The 24,951-nt window shown below is 31.7% G+C and overlaps 2 protein-coding genes across 2 annotated transcripts in view; one reads left to right on the top strand and one right to left on the bottom strand.

Moving 5' to 3' along the window:
• The window catches only part of LOC129614445 (uncharacterized), a 122,027-nt gene extending 114,722 nt beyond the window's left edge, over positions 1-7,305 (bottom strand). The window contains exon 1 of the mRNA XM_055529032.1: positions 7,213-7,305. Coding sequence (XP_055385007.1) covers positions 7,213-7,282 — 70 coding nt within the window. The 5' untranslated portion in view covers positions 7,283-7,305. The remainder of the gene's footprint in view (positions 1-7,212) is intronic.
• A 3,430-nt stretch (positions 7,306-10,735) lies between these two features.
• The window catches only part of LOC129614448 (uncharacterized), a 61,003-nt gene continuing 46,787 nt past the window's right edge, over positions 10,736-24,951 (top strand). Inside the window, exon 1 of the mRNA XM_055529035.1 lies at positions 10,736-11,253. Coding sequence (XP_055385010.1) covers positions 10,817-11,253 — 437 coding nt within the window. The 5' untranslated portion in view covers positions 10,736-10,816. The remainder of the gene's footprint in view (positions 11,254-24,951) is intronic.

The following is a 24,951-nucleotide window of genomic DNA, read 5'->3' on the forward strand; positions in this document are numbered from 1 at the left end:
CAGACACTATTTCCTACAGAATTTTCTGCGTTTTCAGAATTTGAAAAATATTTGTAGTTTTGTTACAATAAATAGTTTAACAATGCTGTTTTAGATCTTTGATGGGCTATAACTTTTGGAGGGTAGAAGATAACCAGAAATTTTCTTTTGCGAAATTAGGTTTCTAGCAAAGATATATGTAAGTATGAAATTTCAGCTTTCTATCTTTGAAGGTGTAGAAGCTTTGTAAATACGTGCATGGAAGTTCATGGACGGATGGATGGACGGATAGAGTCAAAGTAATAAGCACTTTTTTTTTCAAACTTTTAAATGCGAATAATATGTATTAACTTATAACACACCTAATTTATACTAACCAGATGATTAATGTTATATTCACAATGCAAGTCAACAACAATATAAGTGCAACTAACGATGCACTGTCCTGGTAAGCAACTCTCATTTTCCTTTCATGGTTTTTAAAAAAAACGTAAAAAGTTTATATGAAGGATCACCGTTGTTTTACGCTTCATTTTCATCTAAATTTATTCAAAAACATTTATTTAGATATAAAAAAATGTGGAGTTTTATTTTGAAATTTGCAAAACAAAATTGCTAAAAGAGGGAAGTTTTCATTCAAAACAGTTTATTAAAAACATATTTTCTAAAATTTATAGAAATTCAGTCGATACAGATCTTCCTCATTGCCATTTAAAAAAGTACTGAGTGAAATTACGAAAAAAAAAAATCTGATGTGGTCAGCACATAACCGACCGCATTGTGTATTGTCTAGTTAAATGAAAGTATTACAGAATATTATAAAAATGTCTGTTAAACACTTCTTTCCAATTTTTAGGACATTAGTAAGCTTATAGTTAACATACTTAGAAAAATGTAAATTTGGCTCTTAGTAGAGTTTCGCTTTGTGCTACCCGAATTCCCTGAAATGCTCGCCAGTAAGGTTCGGTAACAACCAGAACTCAAATATCAAATTTCAAGAAATTCCATCAATTTGTTCTGTGGATATGGTGAAAAATGTAAAATCGGCCCGCAAATCAGTTCTCGAGCCCTGATCTTTCCAAAAAAGTTATATGTTCATTGCTTTAATATGAGGAATTCATATATTAAATTTCAATGAAATCGGTTGATTATTTCTCTTTATATACACAAAAGTGTATGTTTGGCCCGTAGTAAACGTCTAGTTGCCGATGCCTGATCTTTCCAAAAAATTTACATGTTCATTGTTTTAATATGGAGAATTCATATATTAAATTTCTATGAAATAGGTTGATTATTTCTCTTTATATATACAAAAATGTATATTTGGCCCGTAGTAAACGCCCATTGGTGCAGTGGTTATGGCACCGGCCCTTTAACCGAAGGGTCTCGGGTTCAAACCCCGGTCAGATCACTATAAAAATTATATTCAGTATTATATAACTTAATATGCAATACTAATAAATATTATACAAGTAATTTTCAAATATTCATAATATTCGATACTAAAGACTAAGAAAAATAAACAGTAAATATTAATAACCTCAAATAATTAATATAAATAAAACTACGGCAGGCTAGTCACCTACCTAGTTAAACTCTGTGACGCTATGAAACTAGTGCATGAGAAATCATGCACTAGCCCTATGCTCCTTCTAGGAGTGAAGAAGGAAAAAAAAAAAAAGTAAACGCCCAGTTGCTGATGCCTGATTTCTTCCAAAAGTTAGGAATTTTTGCGTATGATCGAGCAAAGCTTATATATGAAATTTCAAGTAAATCGGTTGAATACTTTCTTCAAAATGGTGAAAAATGTAAAATCGGCCCGCAAATCCGTTTTCGAGCCCTGATCTTTCCCAAAAATTTATATGTTCATTGCTTTAATACGAGGAGTTGATATATTAAATTTCAATGAAATCGGTTAATTATTTCTCTTTATATGCACAAAAATGTATATTTGGCCCGTAGTAACCGTCTAGTTGCCGATGCCTGATTTCTTCCAAAACATACGAATTTTTGCGGACGGTCGAGCTGAGCTTATATATAAAATTTCAAGTAAATCGGTTGAATATTTTCTTCAAAATGTTCAAAAATGTAAAACAGGCCCGCTAAAAAGTGTAGTTCCCGAGGCCTGATATATACCAAATTATTGATCGATCCGTGCCATGGTGGAAACAAACTTACATATAAAATTTCATCAAAATCGGTTCAGCCGAACTTGAAATACACGCGTGCACACACAGACCGACAGACCGACAGACCGACAGGTTGCTAAAAATAGTTTATTTACATTTCCCTACTAAGGAGAAGTACGTCCCCACCGAAAACTCGATATGCAAAATTTGTTGCCATCACATAACCTACCTATTGTTTACACAATACGGTCGGTAAAAAACGGTAGTAAATTGTATTGGAAAAATGCATTTTGGAATTTTTAGCGCAGACAAGCTTTTTTAAAGTTGTATGGCAGTTACCAGAAAGAGCCAAGCAAATTCAACAATTTTAAAAATTTCACAAAAAAATTAAAAAATATTTCAACCGGCATACTTTGAAAACATAAAACATTAAGAATTGTTTTCGTAACTATTTTCTGATTGAAAATTTCGGAAAATAATTTCAGCTTGGTGGCTTGATTAATATATATGGCATTAGTATATTCAAAAAGTTTAAGCATATTTTCCTTTCATTAGAAAACTTTACAGAAAACATCTTTATAACAGATTTTTGAAGAAAATATTGGCTATTTCAAAAAATGAGTACTAACTTAGAATTAATACAAAGTATTTTCGACATGTTAAAACTGACAAATCTGCAAAAATAGAATGTTTGATAAAAAAAAGTGCGTTCGAAAATCGAATGAATATTTCTGAAGTTGTGAAGGTTTGTAATGCTACAGAATTATTTCAAATATATAAAAAATTATAGCATAAATATAATTTGTTATTATTGGTTACATTTTTGTATATACATATAACTAATTCCATTTAACCACTAAATCTGCAAAAGTAAAGGTTTCAATTATTAAAGATCTATGAGTATGAAAAAAAATATTTTTAAGATTTTATTTAAAAGAACCTAAGAAGGTGCAATTAAATGCCTTAAGATGGTCATTTCTCTTATAATACATAAACGAAAAATATACAAACAAAACAGACTTACTTCTTCGAATATTTTATTTGTCAAAATTGGGTCAAACCAATGGTTTTTATTGTAGCACTTTTCCCTTTAACATAATGCCCGACTTTAAGGGTTAATTGCATGAGTTAAGAAAAATAATTATATTTTTTAATGCCATGAAATTTACCGTTAATCCTTTGCGTTTATAAAAATTTGATGTGGTCAGCACATAATTGACCGCAATGTATATTGCTTAGATTGGTAAAAGTATTCTAAAAGATTATGAAAATTCGTTTTAAACACTTCTTTACAATTTTAAGGACACCAATAAGCTTAGAAAAATGTTAATTTGGCTCTTAGTAGAGTTTCATTTCGTGCCGTACGAATTATACTAAAAGCTCGTCAGTAACTTCTGGTAACAACCAGAACTTAAATATTAAATTTCAAGAAATTCTATCAATCCGTTCCGTAGGTGCGGTAAAGAATGTAAAACCGGCCACCCAATTTGGTTTCCCAGTCACGATCTTTCCAAAAAATTTGTAAATTGATTGTTTAAACATCTCGAATTTAAATATTAAATTCCAATGAAATCTTTTGATTATTTCTCTTCATGTAACCTGACCATTGGCGCAGTGGTTATGGCACCGGCCCTTTAACCGAAGGATCTGGGGTTCAAACCGCGGTCAGGTCACTATAAAAAAAAATTATATTCAACTTAATATGCAATGCTAATAAATATTATACAAGTAATTTTCAAATATTCGTAATATTCGATACTAGAGTCTAAGAAACTACGATAGGCTAGTCATCTACCTAACTAACTCTCTATGACTATAGAAAGTAGGGCATGATATCATGCTCGTCGTAGAAGTGAAGAAGAAAAAAAAATTTGCCTGATGAAAAAAAAAGATGCCTGATTTAATCCAAAAGCTAGGTGATTTCGGGTACTGTCGAACGAAGCTTATGTATAAAATTTCAAGTAAATCTGTTGAATATTTTCTTCAAAATGTCCAAAGATGTGAAACCGGCCCGTAAAAAGTTGCCACAGTCGAAACAAACTTACATATAAGGTTTCATCAAAATCGGTTTAGCTGTCCGGTTCAAATCGGACAGACCGGCAGACCGACAGATCGACACCTCTCTAAAAATAGTTTATTTATGCTTCCATATTATGGAGAAATGTGTTTCCACCATAACTTACCTCATTGTATACACAATGTGGTTGGCAAAAATGATAATATACTGAAAAAAAAGAGTTTGGTGTTATATTATTTAGTCTGTAATACACGGCTTAAAATAAACTTAATGAAAATTTTATTGGATTTTAATTTAGAATTTAAGTTTGCAATTATTTGATTCTAAGTTTTATAACTATGATAGTGCTTTTAAGTTCTTATCGATCGCATTGCATACAATAAATGAGGTTATGTGAAGGCAACAAATTTTGTATATCGATTTTTCGGTAGGAAAGCGTAAACAAACTATTTTTAGAAAGGTTTCGGTCTATCTGTCATGAATGATTTTTATGAAATTTTATATGTTTTGACTATGTCACGGATTGATTAACTTTTGGGATATAACAAACTTTGGGAATTGGGCTTTTTTGCGACCAATTTTAAATTTTTGCCCATATAAAGAGCAATAATAAACCAATTTCCTTCAAATTTAATATATAAATTTGGAGTGTTATCATAATGAATAAATTTTTTAGAACGATCAGGGCTGGGAAACCAAAGCGGGGGCCCATTTTAAATTTTTTACCATATCTACAGAACAGATTAGTGAAATTTCTTGCAATTTGATATTTGAGCTCTGATTGTTAATGAAAATTAATAACGAGCTTTTCAGGCAGTTCGGATGGCACAATACGAAACTCTACTAAGAGCCAAAATTACATATTTCTAGGTATGTTAACTAAAAGCTTCTTAATGCCCCAAAGAATGGAAAAAAAGTGTTTGAAAGCCACTTTTCTAAATTTCTGTAACACTTTCACCTAACTAGACAATATACATTGCGGTCGGTTGTGTGCTGATCACATTATTTACCGACCGTATTGTGTAAACAATGTTTAGGTTATGTGATGGCAACAAATTTTGCATACCGAGTTTTCGGTGGGAATGCACTTCTCCATAGTAGGGAAGTGTAAGTAGACTATTTTTAGCAACCTGTCGGTCTGTCGGTCTGTCGGTCTGTCCGTCTGTCGGTCAGTCGGTCTGTCGGTCTGTGTGTGCACGCGTGTATCTCAACATCAGCTGAACCGATTTTGATGAAATTTTATATGTAAGTTTATTTCTACCATGGCACGGATCGATCAACTTTTGGTATATATCAGGCCTCGGGAACTGCACTTTTTAGCGGGCCTGTTTTACATTTTTCAACATTTTAAAGAAAATATTCAAACGATTTACTTGAAATTTTATATATAAGCTCAGCTCGACCGTCCGCGAAAATTTCTATATTTTGAAAGAAATCAGGCATCGGCAACTAGACGTTTACTATGGGCCAAATATAAATTTTTGTGTATATAAAGAGAAATAATCAACCGATTTCATTGAAATTTAATATATGAATTCCTCATACTAAAGCAATGAACATATAAATTTTTTTGGAAAGATCAGGGCTCGCAAACTGATGTGCGGGCCGATTTTACATTTTTCACCATATCTACGGAACGAATTGATGGAATTTCTTGAAATTTGATAGTTGAGTTCTGGTTGTTACCGAACCTTACTGGCGAGCATTTCAGGGAATTCGGGTAGCACAAAGCGAAATTTTACTAAGAGCCAAATTTACATTTTTCTAGGTATATTAACTATAAGCTTAATAAAGTCCTAAAAATTGAAAAGAAGTATTTAACAGACATTTTTATAATATTCTGTAACACTTTCATTTAACTAAACAATACACAATGCGGTCGGTTATGTGCTGACCACATCAGATTTTTTTTTTATAATTACTATAAAAATTCCGTCGTTTCAAACTGTCCTCTATATAAAAACATTAAATTATTTTTAACATTTATATTTTTCAATAACCTTTTAAAAAACATAATATTAAAAGAAGCTTATATAAGTTTTAAAATTACTGATCCGGTAGTTTAGGTAAATTGTATTAATTTAAATTGAATTTAATTAATTTAATATATACATAAATATATGTATTTATATACACAGAAGTATGCATTTGGGACACGTATTATACAAAATTAGCAAATTCGTTAATATTAAATGTAAATTTTCTCAAATTTAAAAAAAATACACCAAAATCAACTAAATACTCAAAAAAAAAAAAGAATCTGAAAGTCTTAGAAAAAACAGAACCTGAAAAGTTTTTTTCGAATCAATGTTTTATTATATTAACAACACAAAACTTTAAGAATGTAAGCACAAGTAGAGTAGAAGAAGATTGAATTTTAACTTTTTCTAATCAAAAATTTGAAAAAAGTTGATCTTGTTGGAGATTTATGTTGTTAACATCCCATAAGAATACGTGTAAATTCGTCAGCTGTGAACTGTCACTCTCTCTTAGGATTCAGGCCTGTATTTCTGCCAGCCGTGAACGCAACCAATAAATATAAAGTATTTTTACATATTTACATAATTATGTATGGAATAATAACTAATAACCTGTTCAATACAAAATTTCATGATATTAATTGCTAAAACTTAAAATGACTAGGAATCGCAAGTAATTAATTTTGTTTGCGAACTATCAAATGAGGTTTTTGCGAAAGCATGTCTCAAGTAATTAATAGCATGCATACGTACGTTACATAATTCAAAAAATTTTTCACTACTTTTCTAAACAAATTTTCCTAAATAAAAACTTCAACATATTTTGTTTTTCATACACTACCATTTTTATAAAAAAACTGTAAACATACATATTTATTTAAAAAAAATAACTCAACCAATTTTATTTTTCAATATATTATAAAAAACTAATTTTTATTTAAAATTAATTTTCAAATAGTTGTATGTATGAATAATCAATTTTAAAAGCAAGAAATTTACCACTTTTATACCAAAAACTAAATTAACTTTATTATTTATTTTCTATTTTCTAAAATGTTAGTCATTTCATATTGTAATTTAATATTATAAATAAAGTTTGAATATTTACTGGTTTGAAATATTTGCGTAACTAATGATGTTATCGCTAGAAACTCCAAAAATTTCCTCTTAAGAATCATATCGAATATATTTTATGTTCACTAAATGAATAAACATTTTATAGTGTTTGACAATTTTGAATTTATAACAAATTTTATAAAAATGCGTATCACAACTAGGGAACAATTAACACATCGTAAATTTTATATCCGTACGTTCGAAGGAAGTTATAAAATTCACCACTTCGTTTGTAACACAAAAAAATGGGACTCTAAGATATAAACTAAATTGAATTCTTGCTCAGTATCTTATCTCTGAATTGTTAAAATTTAAATTTTGAGTTCAAATTTTAATAAATTTCTCGATTTGATATATTAAGGATAACATATGTTGGATAAAATAGCTGTCATAAAGTTTCAAATTATTTGCAATAGTACTCACATTTACTGCTATTGCGATGGAATAGCTAGCATGCATAGAATTTTAAAGTGCATAGCCAAAGTTTAGTATAATTGCTGCCAATCTATCAAAATGTTAACAGTTACATATGTCAGTGAGCAGTTATATCAACTGTTATAGCACTCATTAGAAAATTTCATTGTATGTCATAGACCAATTTTCTTTTTCTCTTTTTTTTTAATATTTTAATTAAATAACAAAGAAAAATTTTATGTACATATTTTTCAAAATTATTTTTGTAATCTTGATTTTTATACTTTGTATGAACCATAGATTTCAAAAAAACTTCTCACTATTTCACTTCATTGTTTTCTTCATTAATATTAAGCACGCAATGAAAACCTGTGTATTATAAAAAATATTTGGTGCCTACTGAGATATCTATAGATGATGTTTATATAGTCACAAGAGTGAATTTTTGTATTGATATTTTATTATAAAAAAAAAAATTTTCAGATTATTTTGAACATCAAAGTCCTTATATTGCTTTCTGAAAATTTAGCTATGTGTCAAATATATAATCTAGTATGTTTTTCCGAGTAAAAATAAGAAAAAAAAATCTGATGTGGTCAGCACATAACCGACCGCAATGTGTATTGTCTAGTTAAGTGAAAGTGTTACAGAATATTATAAAAATGTCTGTTAAATACTTCTTTCCAATTTTTAGGACATTAGTAAGCTTATAGTTAGCATACATAGAAAAATGTAAATTTGGCTCTTAGTAGAGTTTCGCTTTGTGCTACCCGAATTCCCTGAAATGCTCGCCATTTAGTTTCGGTAACAATCAGAACTCAAATATCAAATTTCAAGAAACTCCATCAATTCGTTCCGTAGATATGGTGAAAAATGTAAAATCGGCCCGCAGATCAGTTTTCGAGCCCTGATCTTTCCAAAAAATTTACATGTTCATTGTTTTAATACAAGGAATTCAAATATTAAATTTCAATGAAATCGGTTGATTATTTCTCTTTATATACACAAAAATGTATATTTGGCCCGTAGTAAACGTCCAGTTGCTGACGCCTGATTTCTTCCAAAAGTTAGGAGGTTTCATCGCCGGTAGAGCAAAACTTATATATGAAATTTCAAGTAAATCGGTTGAATATGTTCTTCAATATGCTCAAAAATGTAAAACAGGCCCGCTAAAAAGTGCAGTTCCCGAGGCCTGATATATACCAAAAGTTGATCGATCCGTGCCATGGCGGAAATAAACTTACATATAAAATTTTATCAAAATCGGTTCAGCCGAACTTGAGATACACGCGTGCACACACAGACCGACAGACCGACAGACCGACAGACCGACAGGTTGCTAAAAATAGTTTATTTACACTTCCCTACTGTGGAGAAGTACGTTCCCACCGAAAACTCGATATGCAAAATTTGTTGCCATCACATAACCTACCTATTGTTTACACAATGCGGTCGGTAAAAATTGAAAATCCCGTTTTATGAATGATGATATAAGCTTTAAAAGCCTAGTGTGCTCGATTTGTGGTAAGGAGATTATGAGCTTTATGTATTATTGTTCAACTTAATGTTCTGGTAGGTCGCTTATACATGTACCAAACAGTTACCTGAAATTTTTATTTTTAAAAGTTTTGTTTTAACCATTGTGCGCATCCCCAATTAACTTAAACAACGCATAGTAATGCGTAATGAATAAGTTATTTCACTACTGATAATAACAAAAATGATTTTCCTATTTCTCGCTGTTGTTATCTATGTATATATATACGTCTCTGGCTATTCTCAGAGATTATTTATAATTAAACAAGGTTTGTAGAGTTTCTTTATATTTAGGGAGTAGAGTTTCTTTATATTTAAGTAAATAAATTTACATTTCTTAAAAGAACTATGTACTATTATATATAATTTTCAAGTTGATTTTCAAGCTATTTTTGCAATTTGTACAAAAAATTTATTCAATATAGTCTGGTAACGCTAATTCCTTCAATTAACTACGTTTCAAACTACACGGCGCAATAGATACATTATTTATCTAGGTACATAATATACAAACCTTAGAGGTAGTTATGAATTTTTATTTTTACGAAATTGGAATGTATTATTTCAGTTTTAAATTTAGATAAAATTTTATATTAATTAGATTTTCTATTTTATCCTAAAAACATACATCAATAAAATAAATTTGTTTCTTGTGCTAGTGCACGATTGAAATTAGATTTACAATATTGCTATTCAGATAAATTCAGAATAATTACAAACAGAAATTCATAATAGTATGAGAATCATTGATAATTGAGCAGTTATGCATATACACGTATTACTACAAGCTACAATATTATTAACATGAAATTTTATAGTGTTTGTAATTTTGTTTAAAATTTTGTTACCAAATTGATGCTTAATACTGTATTATTAAGATTTAAAAATATTTTCATCTAAAGAATAAAGTATTGGCACATGCACACATACGTACTTTGCATACATATTCCATGTTTATTTTCATCTATATACTAATAAGAAAATCATGCTTTAAACGATTTTAATTTAACTTGCATTTGACCTATTCAAAATAACTGAACAATACAATTTTTAGCTAATTAACACCTCACTGATGACTCTAAAGTTCAGATTTAATTAAGGGCGGAACGTATTTTATTCATGATTTGAAGTGAGTTCGACTTCATTTCAAAATGTTTGGTAAGATTATTACATAAATGTTATTTAAAACAAAGAACGTATATACGTGCTTTACCAAAACTTGGTTTCTGTATACTCATATAGTTAAAATAATATCAGTTTTAGATATTATTTTCCACTAGTGATTGTTGTGAAGTGTTGTAAATTTCTTATGTACAACTCAGTCATCTAAAAACTAGATCAATGTGTTAAAAATAGTGGGAAAAGTAAAGAAAAGTTAGATTTAAGTAAAGAAAAATTAAAGGGTTTTTTAAATTAAAATAATTTTTATAAAAAAAGGTTTTTCTATTTTTTGAAAAAGTAGATTACGGTTCATTTCTTAAAAAATTATGTGTACTTTTGTATTTTAACTTTTTATAATTATTTCAAACAAAAAATTATAACAGTGCGGTACATTTCAATTTAAACTAAAGTGTGTGTTTAAAACTTAGAAGCTCTGTATTTGTTCCAAATTTTAATCACAAGAATTTATATGATAACAATCATTCATGTATTTCGAAATGAATGTCTATCATTTAGTTTTCTCAGTTTTGTCGTTCGAACTTATTTTTATGGAAAAGGTAGAATGTATGGAAGATAATATGATTTCTTCCCTTAATACATTTCATAATAATATATCGACCATAGACTGCTCAGCAAGCATAAAATTACAGAATACCCTTGGATTAAAATTTTTTAGTAAAAAAAAAAAAAAGAGAAGTTCAAACGATATGCAATATAAACTAAAATTGAAAAATGATATACTTAAAGAAAATCAAAATAATACAATTACAAACTATACGTTTATGTGGAACAAAAATTACGAAGAAGCAAATGTTTCGATTATTGTAGACTCAGAAGCTGGACCAATTAGCTTGGAAAACTTTATTGGAAATTCGCATCATTTAAAGAATCTAACTACAACTTCAAGTCCACAATATTTTAGGTAAAATTTAAAATACGTATGTATGTATGTACTTCTATTTATAACAAAATAGTACTAAGCCTTAAATTATAATGATATAAAATATTAAATTCTTTTGAAAATCTTATTTTTTCTCACTTATGCATGTTACCTTAAAGGTGCGGTATTACTCATACAGATTGTGATTTATAAATACTATAATTAATACAAGTTTAGTAAGCTTGCTACGTAGTTAGCCTATTATCTTATCTATAATTTTCAGTAACAGCAGATTCATGTGATACTTGTTTTCAAGAGACAAGTACTTGTCCACTCCCCTCCTCCAGAGATTTTACATAGAAAAGTACGTGCTTTTTCCTTCATATAAATGAATATTTATATCTACGGAACCATGCGACACGAAGAAAACATCCAGTATATCTGCAGCTCTCCATTCAAAGAAACTTAAAAATTATGAAAATGCGTTTGTACTCTAAAAGATTATGAAAATGCGTTTTAAACATTTCTTTACAATTTTAAGGACACCAATAAGCTTTTAGTTAGCATACGTGGAAAAATGTGAATTTGGCTCTTAATAGAGTTTCATTTCGTGCCGTCCGAATTATACGAAAAGTTCGTCAGTAACTTCGGGTATCAACCAGAACTCAAATATTGAATTTTAAGAAATCCAATAAATCCGTTCCGTAGATATGGTAAAAAATGTAAAATCTGCCCCCCAGTTTGGTTTCCCAGCCCCGATCTTTCCAAAAAAATTGTAATTTGATTGTTTTCGCATCTCGAATTTAAATATGAAATTCCAAAAAATCGGTTGATTATTTCACTCTGTGGAAATTTTGTTGATTATAAAAAATCATTTGATTATTTCTCTTTGTTTCTCTAGTGAAAATTTATATTTGGCCCGTAGTTAACATTCAGTTGCTAATGCCTGATTTCTTCCAAAAGCTAGGTAATTTCGCGTACTGTCAAAAGAAGCTTATGTATAAAATTTCAAGTAAATCTGTTGAGTATTTTCTTCAAAATGATCGAAACTGTAAAACAGGCCCGTTTAAAGGTACAGTTCCCTTAGCCTGATATTTCCAAAAAAATTATCAATCAGTGCCACAGTCGAAATAAACTAGAATCTTTAAAATAAAATTTCATCAAAATCGGTTCAGTTATCCGGTTCAAATCGGACAGACCGACACCTCTCTAAAAATAATTTATTTACGCTTCCTTATTATGGAGAAGTGTGTTTCCACCGAAAACTCGATATGCAAAATTTGTTGCCATCACATAACCTACCTCATTGTATACACAATGTGGTTGGTAAAAATGATAATACACTAAATAAAAAAGAATTTGGTGTTATATTGTTTAGTTTGTAATACACGGCTTAAAATAAAGTTAAGGAAAATTTTATTGGATTTTAATTTAGAATTTAAGTTTGCAATTATTTGATTCTAAGTTTTATAATTATGATAGTGCTTTTAAATTCTTACTGACCGCATTGCATACAATAAGGGAGGTTATGTGAAGGCAACAAATTTTATATATCGAGTTTTGGTAGGAAAGCGTAAACAAACTATTTTTAGAAATGCTTCGGTCTGCCTGTCGTCTGTCTGTGTGTGCACGCGTGCATTTCAAGTCCGGCTGAACTGATTTTCATGGAATTTTACATGTGAGTTTGTTTTGGCTATTTCACGGATTGATCAACTTTTGGGATATATAGACCTTGGGGACTTGTTTCAAATTTTAATCACAAGAATGTATATGATAACAATCATTTATGTATTTCGAAATGAATGTCTATCATTTAGTTTTCTCAGTTTTGTCGTTCGAACTTATTTTTATGGAAAAGCTTTTTGTAGAATGTATGGAAGATAATATGATTTCTTCCCTAAATACATTTCATAATAATATATCGACCATAGACTACTCAGCAAGCATAAAATTACAGAATACCCTTGGATTAAAATTTTTTAGTAAAAAAAAAAAAGAGAAGTTCAAACGGTATGCAATATAAACTAAAATTGAAAAATGATATACTTAAAGAAAATCAAAATAATACAATTACAAACTATACGCTTATGTGGAACAAAAAAACTCGATATGCTTTCCACCGAAAACTCGATATGCAAAATTTGTTGCCATAACATAACCTACCTCATTGTATACACAATGTGGTTAGTAAAAATGATAATACACTAAATAAAAAAGAATTTGGTGTTATATTGTTTAGCCTGTAATGCACGGCTTAAAATAAACTTAATGAAAATTTTATTGGATTTTAATTTAGAATTTAAGTTTGCAATTATTTGATTCTAAGTTTTATAATTATGATAGTGCTTTTAAATTCTTTTAGGCAACAAATTTTATATATCGAGTTTTGGTAGGAAAGCGTAAACAAACTATTTTTAGAAATGTTTCGGTCTGCCTGTCGTCTGTCTGTGTGTGCACGCGTGTATTTCAAGTCCGGCTGAACCGATTTTTATGGAATTTTACATGTGAGTTTGTTTTGGCTATTTCACGGATTGATCAACTTTTGGGATATATAGACCTTGGGGACTGGGCTTTTTTGCGGAACAATTTTAAATTTTTACCCATATAAAAAGCAATAATGAACCAATTTCCTTGAAATTTAATATTTAAATATGGAGTGTTAAAACAATGAACATATAAATTTTTTGGGACGATCAGGGCTCGGAAACTAAAGTTAGGGCCGAATTAACATTTTTTACCATATCTACAGAATGGATTGGTGGAATTTCTTGAAATTAGATATTTGAGCTCTGATTGTTACAGAAACTTACTAATGAACTTTTCAGGCAATTCGCATGGCACAATGCGTAAGTCTATTAAAATATTATAAAGAAGCTTGTATAAGTTTTAAAATTACTGATGCGGTAGCTATAGATATAATAGAGATTTATACTGATATACTAGAGATTTTCTCTAATAATACTGATATAATAGAGATTTTCATAAACACAATACTGCAAAACAATAAGGTGATACATACGCAACATGTTTTTGACAGTTGTACAAAAACTTTTGCTATTTTGAATTTGCAGTATTGCGATCATGAATAAAAAATGTCAATAACAAAAAAAAAAATTATTTATTTTGGGCCAAATATGGAAAATTCTATTTTAGGAAAAATAAAAATTAAGCAAAATAAAAAAAGAAAACTGAAACAAAAAGAGATTTTTGTTTTGCAGTTTTTCAACTTCTGCAGTTGCATGAAGAAATTTCCATTAAGTTAAATTATTAGTGTAATAAGCACATTCTTATTAATTCCGCAACTATGATGTTGTATTAGTAAAATTCATAATTTAATTAGTACAATAGGCACAATCCTATAAATATATATGTTCTTGTTATTGTGTGTTTCAATAGTAGATTGTATGTAGCAATCAATGTAAACAAAAACAAATACTTAGTAATCATGTGAATTACAGTATAAGCAATGTAGAGAACATTTCGTCGGCAATTTCTTCATGCCTCTGTAGCTCAGTTGGTAGAGCGTCCGCCTAGAAAGCGGTAGGTCACTGGTTCGAGTCCAGTTCGAGGAGAAAAATTTTTTAATAAATTTTTCTGCCTTTAACTCATTCCTTTGATTACGTCATCCATCTGTTCTGCAGTTGCATGAAGAAATTTCCATTAAGTTAAATTATTAGTGTAATAAGCACATTCTTATTAATTCCGCAACTATGATGTTGTATTAGTAAAATTCATAATTTAATTAGTGCAATAGGCACAATCCTATAAATATATATGTTCTTGTTATTGTGTGTTTCAATAGTAGATTGTATGTAGCAATCAATGTAAACAAAAACAAATACTTAGTAATCATGTGAATTACAGTAGAAGCAATGTAGAGAACATTTCGTCGGCAATTTCTTCGTGCCTCTGTAGCTCAGTTGGTAGAGCGTCCGCCTAGAAAGCGGTAGATCACTGGTTCGAGTCCAGTTCGAGGAGAAAAATTTTTTAATGAATTTTTCTGCCTTAAACTCGTTCCTTTGATTACGTCATCCATCTGTTCTGCAGTTGCATGAAGAAATTTCCATTAAGTTAAAACTGAAACAAAAAGAGATTTTGTTATTTTCAAGTATAATAATTAACAATTAAAAATGTAAGACCAAACTACAAAAACTAGTAAAAAAAAAGTACACGTGATTTAGCTGCGCTAGCCATGATAATTTGGATATTTTTGTGATAGATTATAGGTAGCAATGTTTATGAACAAAATTGATTAACAACATTCGTTTATGAACACAAATATAGCGTAGTTCTCGCTATATATTGCGATATACTGTGTTTATGAAAAGGCCTAATATACCCATGAGAAATATATATAAGTGATTATATCAGAAGTATGCATTTTTGGAGACATTTTATACAAAGTTAGCAAATTCGTTAATATTAAATGTAAATTTTCTCAAATTTGAAAAAAATACACTAAAATCAACTAAATACTTCAAAAAAAAAAAGAAATTGGATTATTTTTAGCGACCGTATTGTGTATACAATAGGTAGGTTATGTGACGGCAACAAATTTTGCATATCGAGTTTTCGGTGGGAATGCACTTCTCCATAGTAGGGAAGTGTAAATAAACTATTTTTAGCAACCTGTTGGTCTGTCGGTATGTGTGTGCACGCGTGTATCTCAAGTTCTGCTGAACCGATTTTGATTAAATTTTATATGTAAGTTTATTTCCACCATGGCATGGATTGATCACCTTTTGGGATATATCAGGCCTCGGGAACTGCACTTTTTAGTGGGCCTGTTTTACATTTTTGAATGTTTTGAAGAAAATATTCAACCGATTTACTTGAAATTTCATATATAAGCTTTGTTCGACCGTCCGCAAAAATTCCTAACTTTTGGAAGAAATCAGGCATCAGCATCTGGGCGTTTACAGCGGGCCAAATATACATTTTTGCGTATATAAAAAGAAATAATCGACCGATTTCATTGAAATTTAATATTTAAATTCTTCTATTTTAAAGAGCTAAATTTACATTTTTCTAGTTATGTTAACTATAAGGTTAGTAATGCCCTAAAAATTAGAAAAAAGTATTCAACCGGCATTTTTATAATATCCTGTAACACTTTTAGTTAACTAGACATTACACATTGCGGTCGGTTATGTGCTGACCACATCAGATATTTTTTGTTTAAAATTTATATTGAATTCAAATAGTTGTATGAATAATCAATTTTAAAAGCAAGAAATTTACCACTTTTATACCAAAAACTAAATTAACTTTATTATTTATTTTCTATTTTCTAAAATGTTAGTCATTTCATATTGTAATTTAATATTATAAATAAAGTTTGAATATTTACTGATTTGAAATATTTGCATAATTAATGATGTTATCGCTAAAAACTTTAAAAATTTCATTTTAAGAATCATATTGAATATATTTTATGTTCACTAAATGAATAAACATTTTATAGTGTTAGAACATTTTGAATTTATAACAAATTTTATGAATTAAAAATGCGTATCATAACTAGGGAACAATTACGAGTAATACGTCGTAATAATTATACCCGTACGTTCGGAGGAAATTATAAAATTCACAACTTCGTTTGTATCACCAAAAAATGGGACTCTGAGATATGAACTCAACTGAATTCTTGCTCTGTATCGCACTTTCAGTTTTATCCCTGAATTGTTAAAATTTTAATTTTCAGTTCAAATTTTAATAAATTTGTCGATTTGAGGATTGGATTCGTCAGCAAGAGCGACTCGCCATAAAGCTTCTAAATTAATTTATTATTATTATAGTTTATGAAACTATAAAAGCTACATCTTTTTTATTTTAGCGAACGAGGTTAGTATTAAGACGACTATTTCAGTACTCAGATTTACTACTATTGCGATGGAATAGCCACCATGCATAGAATCATAAAGTTGACAGCCAAAGGTAAGTATAATTGCTGCCAATCTGTCAAATTGTCAGTGAGCAGTTACATCAGCGGTTACAGAACTCCTTAGAAAAATTCGTTGAATATCATAGACCAATTTTCTTTTTCTCTTTTTTTTTAATATTTCAATTAAATAACAAAGAAAAATTTTATGTATTTTTCAAAATAATTTTTGTAATCTTGAGTTTTATACTTTGTATGAACCATAGATTTCAAAAAACTTCTCACTATTTCACAACGTAGACTTTATTGCTTCCCTTAGGAATATTAAACGCGTAATGAAAATCTGTGCACTATAAAAAATAGCTGGCCCCTAAAATTGAAAATCCTGTTTTATGATTTACGTGCTGGATTTGTAGTAAGGAAATTGTGAGTACTATGATAATTATTGTTCAACTTGATGCTCTGGTAGATCGCATATAAATGTACCAAATAGTTATCTGAATTTTTTATTTTGAAAAGTTTTGTTTTAATCATTTGGAGTAATATTTGGAAGTAGTTCCATCAACAATGTCATAATCTGAGCATCCCCAATTGACTTAAACAACGCATAGTAATCCGTAATGAATAAGTTATTTCACTACTGATAATAACAATAATGAATTTCCTATTCCTCACTGTTATTATCTATGTATGTATATACGTCTCTGTCTATTCTAAGAGTTTATTTATAATTAAACAAGGTTTGTAGAATTTCCTTTTATTTAGGGAAGGTAAATAAATTTACATTTCTTAAAAGAATGTATTATTATATTTAATTTTCAAGTTGATTTTCAGGTAATTTTTGCAATTTGTACAAAAAATTTATTCAATATAGTCTAGTAATGCTAATCTGTCTGAGAATCAATTTAGAAAGGGGGTATAGAAATCGCACCATCTATGTGTTCTCGGACAGTAGGGCTGCGCTGCTGGCGCTTCGTTCAGCTCAGGTTACATCCAAGCTGGTCTGGAGCTGCCTTGCTGCACTTATGGAATTGGCATCGGAGAACAGAGTCACGCTCATTTGGGTGCCGGGCCATAGTGGCCATGCGGGCAACGAAGTTGCCGATGGACTGGCGCGGAGAGGATCTGGGGCTGACTTTGTGCAGTCGCTGCCTTTCTACGGTTTGCCTTCTTCCGCTGTGGGGGCCAGGCTTGCCTGCCTGCTCGCGGCGGATTGCGGCCGTCACCGGCGGGACACGAAGGGGTGCCGTCATGCATTTCTTTCGGCGTGCTCCAGCGGATTCACCGCAGAGTTGCTGGGGATGAGCAGGAGCCGGATTCGCACTATTGCGAATTTTTTTACGGGGCACTGCCCAGTGAAGTACCACCTGCATAGGCTGGGGAAGTCGGGCTCCCCCCTGTGCAGATTTTGTGGGGGTGGCGATGAGACCGCCGTGCACATTTTCTGCGACTGTCCGGCACTGGCTGTTCGGCGCCGCAATTGTCTTGGACATGGGTTCCTAAGTGTTCGGGAACTGGTGTCCAACTCCCTTAGTGATATCTCCGGCTTCGTGGCTGGGACGGGGATATTATAGGCGGGGGTGTGGGGGTGCTACAATAAGTCAAAAATGGCTGCGGTGGCTTGGGGGGTTACTCCTGTCCCACGCGGTTCCCTTGGAATCTACAAATGCTAATCCCTTCAATTAATTACGTTTCAAACTATATGGCGCAATAGACACAATATTTATCTAGGTATATAATATAGGAAAATACAAACCTTAGAGGTAGTTATGAATTTCTATTTTTATGAAATTGGAATATATTATTTCAGTTTTAAATTTAGATAAAAATTTATATTAATTAGATTTTCTATTTTATCCTAAAAACATATATCAATAAAACAAATTTGTTTCTTGTGCTAGTACACGATTGAAATTAGATTTACAATATTACTATACAGATAACAGAAATTCCCAATAGTATGGGAATATTGTAGTATACAAGCTACAATATTATTAACAATAAACTTTATAGTGTTTGTAATTTTGTTTAAAATTTTGTTAGTAAATTGATGCTTAATACTGTATTATTAAGATTTAAAAATATTGAAATAGTATTGTATTATTAAGATTTAAAAAAGAAGAATATAGTATTGGCACATGCACACATACGTACTTTGCATACGTATTCCATGTTTATTTTCATCTATATACTAATAAGAAAATCATACTTTAAACGATTTTTATTTAACTTACATTTGACCTATTCAAAATAACTGAACAATACAATTTTTAGCTAATTAGCACCTCACTGACTCTAAAGTTCAGATTTAATTAAGGGCGGAACGTATTTTATTCATGATTTGAAGTGAGTTCGACTTCATTTCAAAATGTTTGGTAAGATTATTACATAAATGTTATTTAAAACAAAGAACGTATATACGTGCTTTACCAAAACTTGGTTTCTGTATACTCATATAGTTAAAATAATATCAGTTTTAGATATAATTTTCCACTGGTGATTATTGTGAAGTTTTGTAAATTTCTTTTGTACAACTCAGTCATCTAAAAACTAGATCAATGTGTTAAAAATAGTGGGAAAAGTAAAGAAAAGTTAGATTTAAGTAAAGAAAAATTAAAGGGTTCTTTAAATTAAAATAATTTTTATAAAAAAGGGTTTTTCTATTTTTTGAAAAAGTAGATTACGGTTCATTTCTTAAAATATTATGTGTACTTTTGTATTTTAACTTTTTATAATTATTTAAAACAAAAAATTATAACAGTGCGGTACATTTCAATTTAAACTAAAGTGTGTGTTTAAAACTTAGAAGCTCTGTATTTGTTCCAAATTTTAATCACAAGAATTTATATGATAACAATCATTCATATATTTTGAAATGAATGTCTATTATTTAGTTTTCTTAGTTTTGTCGTTCGAAGTTATTTTTATGGAAAAGCTTTTTGTAGAATGTATGGAAGATAATATGATTTCTTCCCTTAATACATTTCATAATAATATATCGACCATAGACTGCTCAATAAATTATTTTGAAAATCTTATTTTTTTCTTACTTATGCATGTTACCTTAAAGGGGCGGTATTACTCATACAGATTGTGACTTATAAATACTATAATTAATACAAGTTTAGTAAGCTTGCTACGTAGTTAGCCTATTATCTATCTAAAATTTTCAGTAACAGCAGATTCATGTGTTACACGATTTCTTCAAAGATTTTATAACAAATTTTTGAGGCATAGCAGGTTTAAAAAAGAACTAAGATTTTGGCATTAAATCTCATCCCACGCATTGTGTCTTTTGTTTTATATCACCAGACAAATATACAAGGCGTTTTGCATAAGATGACAAATATCTGAATTTGAAAAAAATTGCATGGAAAGGGGAGTGAGTGGAGACGAACTTGATTTCGAGCTACAGCTTGCGTAAGAAAAAGTACGAGATTTTTTCTGCATATAAATAAATATTTATAGCTTCGGAACCATGTGACACGAACAACACGTCGGCTCGTTTTCGATATAAAGCTCTTCAAATTCAGAAGTTTTATTTTGACTATATCTGCTGCTCTGCATTCAAAGAATCAATGAACCATCCTTGAAATTATTTGCCACCTTATGCAAAATAGTTTGTATAAATGATTTAATTTACATTAGCAGTTAAAGTTTAAATATCTAAAAATGTATTGGTTGTTTGTCCATTTTGAGATCTCATCACTGGCCCTTTGCAATTTTTTGTGTAGATTCATTTTCATTTCGTCCAATTACGATAACTGCTGTATCATCAGCAAATGTAGCTGTTGTCACTCCTTCCGATTCAGGAATATCACACGTGTAAAGCAAGTATAATATCGGGCGCAATATACTCCCCTGTGGTACCCCCGACCTGATATCCCTAAGCGAAGAGTACTCTTCTTCCTGCTTAACTCGAAATACCCTTTTAGTCAGGTAAGATTCGAGCAGGTCAACAAACTGCCTTGGTAGTAATCGCCTAAGTTTTTTTATTAATCCATAATGCCAAACCTTATCGAAGGCTACGTCCAAAAATACGATAGAACATACTGCTTTTTCTTCCAGTGAATTTTCTATTAGGTCAGTTATTCTATGAATCTGATCTATAGTTGAGTGGTTCCGGCGAAAACCAAATTGATGATTCGGGATTAACCTTTTACTTTCAATTATAGGCTGAAGTCTTGTCAATAAAAGTTTCTCTAGTAGTTTTGAAATCATTGGCAACAATGAGATTGGTCCATAAGAAGTCGCCCTCTCTATAAGTTTGCCAGGTTTGTGCAGGATGATTATCTCTGCAACTTTCCAATTTTCAGGCTCGTAATTGTACCTCATACACACATTTATTAGGCGCGTAAGCATCGTTATACCCCTTTTGGGTAATTCTTTCAAAATATCGCATTTATTAGGTCAAATCCTGGGGCCTTCCTAGGTTTAAGAGTCCTGATTCCTTCTATAACATCTCTTTCCCTGACAATTGCAATAGTAACGCTATCCCCAACAAAAGCAGATTCCTCATTTTCATACACGCTCCGGCTGTCATGCAGGCAGAATATATCGGCCAAATGATCCGCAAACGCATTTGGCTTGTCCTTGTCAGTTTTTGCCCACGTTTCATCTTGATAGGTGAACCGAATCCTCTCTGTATTTTCTAATACAGCGCCTTAGGTGCTGCGATTCACGATTATATCTGGTTTTATCAGCAGGATCACGCGTTTGCTGCCACCTTTTTCTCGCCCGCCTGCTTTGTTTTACTTTTGCTAGTATATGTCGGGGCTAGTTAATGCCCCCCTCCTAATAACGTTAATTTTGGAACTACTCCAAGCCGCATTTTGAATAATTTTAGCAAAGTTTTCGGCCTCCTCGTCTATGTGCTGGGTCGTTCTTATTCTTTTCCTTAGATCTATTCGTCGTTCAATCTCTAAGCGAAATCTTGGCCAACCTGTAGTTCTATTTGTCAGCGCAGGTTTCGCTCTTTTCATAACTATATTTTCCTTAAGTATAAGAATAACCACCGAATGATCGGAGTTAAGATCGTAGTTATCACGTACCTCAAAGAAATTTTTCGCAATCCGTTTCATTATGAAGAAATCTATTAAATCTGGACACTTATTAACATCGGTTGGCCAATACCTTGGCTTTGCAGTAGAGTGAAAAAGGCACCTATCGCCTAGGTCTGTCAGAACGTCTTGAAACATTTCTGCCGTAATTTTAAATCTGGGGTGACAATATAATGCAGCCACTCTAAATTTTTGCTTAGTCGAAGTGATCTAAACCGCTGTCATTTGCATTCCCTCGGTTTGCATCTGGTGCAGATCGCAATGCAACACATTTTCTTTTATTATTATCGCCGTTACGCCCTTCGCTATATTTCCAGGATGGTTCGAGTTGTAAATTCTGTAACCTTGAAACCGAATCCTGCTTCTTACGGTCATATGTGTTTCCGTTACGAGGCACACGTCTATATTCTGTGTATGCAGAAAAACTTCAAGCATGTCCTTTTTATTTGCAATACCATTGCAATTCCATGTATTTTAAAATTACCTCGTGCCATCATTTACCAGGTCTTTTGGTATTCGATTTTTCCCTTCGATCCCTAAAATGCTCAATCTCTGAGAGATTTTGTCCATCATATCTAGCATGTTCTGCATCATATTTTGCATTTTATACAAAACATTCACATCACTGGCCCTTGCTTTATTGCTCGTGCCACCGTCTTCAGTTTTCGTTTGGAGAACGGCCCTGTATGTTACATCTTTTGAGACTATTCTCGAGGTGAATTGCCTCGGTGGCCGTTTAGACTTCTTCAAGTTGTTGTTGCTGTTCTTATTTCTTTGTTTTTGCAGCTCCTTAGCTACAAGGCATCCTCTATAGTTTGCTGGGTGGGCCTCCAAGCAATTGGGACACTTTGCTGCAGTACTCTTTGGCTTACTACAATCTGATGTTAAGTGCCTGCCTGCACATTCAACACAATTCGGTTCTCTTTGGCATAATTTTTGTGTATGCCCATACCTTTGACACCTTTTACACTGCGGAATGGTCCTATTCTTTCGAAGTGCCTCTATCCTAACTTTCATCCTGTTTAAATAATCGATTTCATAAATTTTTTTCATCTCTTCTTCATTTGAGAATGTTAACATAAACAGCGGTAGAGGCACAATAATGTTTTTCCCATTTTCTTTTATTTTTTTAATTTGGTTGGTTACATCTAAGATCTTGTAACCCCTAGAGCTTAGGTCTTCCTTTATATCTTCCGGTTTACAACTAGGGTGAAAACCTCTTGCCATGACTTTTATTGGTCTGGCCTGCTTGTTTTCATAGGTATGCTATTCTAGTCCCGATCTATTCATGGCTCTAGTAAGATTCCTGTAGTCCATTTCGGAATTTACAATAAGCTTAAATTGATTGTTGTTCATCATTTTCACCTTATAATTGATGTCCTTATTTTTTAATGTTGACTCTATTTTATTGTAGTCAACCACATTACTTATGACTACTGGAGGCGGCTTAGAGTTTTTCGTGACATTGCCTCGACTTTTAGAATCAGGAACATCCGCTTTCTCACCGTTGGTCGTCGCCTGAACCACTTCCGGAGATGATTCCGCTTTTCTTTTTTTACTGGACCTCTTTTGCTTTAGGATCCAATCCGTTTCTCTGCCGAGTTAATCCTCATCTGTTGAGTAGGCGTCCAAGACTGACCTCACCTACTTTGATCGTGGTGCAGCGTCTTTCTCTTTATGACTACTCCCATTAGACATATTGTTTGTAATTTGCCCATGTTACTCTTTCTTTAGCTTCTCATTCTCAGCCCTCACTTGAAGAAACTCGTTTTTCAAAACCACCAGAGCTGTTCTAGTTGGCTAATCCTTTTATGTATGTCAGCATTCTGATCATCACTTTTTTTGGCTTGAGGTTTACTCATGTTTATATCTTTATTGGTCTGCGGAACTTGAATGTTCGGTAGTCCACCTTCTATATTTCTTTTCTAAAATCTTCACATCAGATGTAGGTGGTGAACGCCGGGTTTTCGCGTTCCCTCTGAACTGATCAATCAAATGCAATAAATGGCTCTCCCCAGAATCCGTAGAGCCGACCTCCGAAGAGGGTGGATTCTCCAACGTAGTTGAATTACCACCTGGGGTACTAAATCCTTTTGTTTTGCTCATTGCACAAATGATTAAATTCTGCATTTTATACCTACTGTCAGGATTCAAAAACTGCCGTTCCTCAGGATTCAGACGCAGGCCAGGGAGCCGCCTATTCTAGGTCAGACGCTTCTGACCGAGTACTCGCTTTTACCCGCTCTCGTCAGCCTTACTAAGTAAGTTGCCCAGGAGACACCCGGCAGATAACTATATTACCTACCTTCTAGGAGGTGAGAGTCGGATTTGGTGGCAGAGCTGATGTTTTCAGAGGGCATTTCCTAGCATTTTCAGCTTCACATGTTAGGAAAATGTGAGACTGACTAGGACCCATGCCGAATTTTGTCCCCCGGCTTTTATTTTGCCAAATATTTAAAATTAGCTCTTGGAGTTGTATGGCAGCTCCCCGAATCTGCCCAGCAATTAAATCAAAAGTTCAAGAATATATCTGACCTATAATGCGACATACGACTGCCAAGTTTTATGAATTCAGCTTTATTATTCCGAATATATAAAATTAGCTTTTGAAGTTGTGTGGCAGCCTTCCGAACCTATGTAGCTATCCCATTAAATTTTTAAAGCATATGTAGGATATAATTCGACACATAGATGTATACAAAATTTCATGTTTATGCTTTGTTTAATTTTTGAAATATTTAAAAATAAACTGTTGGAGTTGTATGGCAGCAACTCGATATTTCAATAGGGTTCGTTCTT

Source organism: Condylostylus longicornis, unplaced genomic scaffold (genome assembly GCF_029603195.1).
Source record: "Condylostylus longicornis isolate FDR11 unplaced genomic scaffold, ASM2960319v2 ptg000109l, whole genome shotgun sequence".
Lineage (NCBI taxonomy): Eukaryota > Metazoa > Arthropoda > Insecta > Diptera > Dolichopodidae > Condylostylus > Condylostylus longicornis.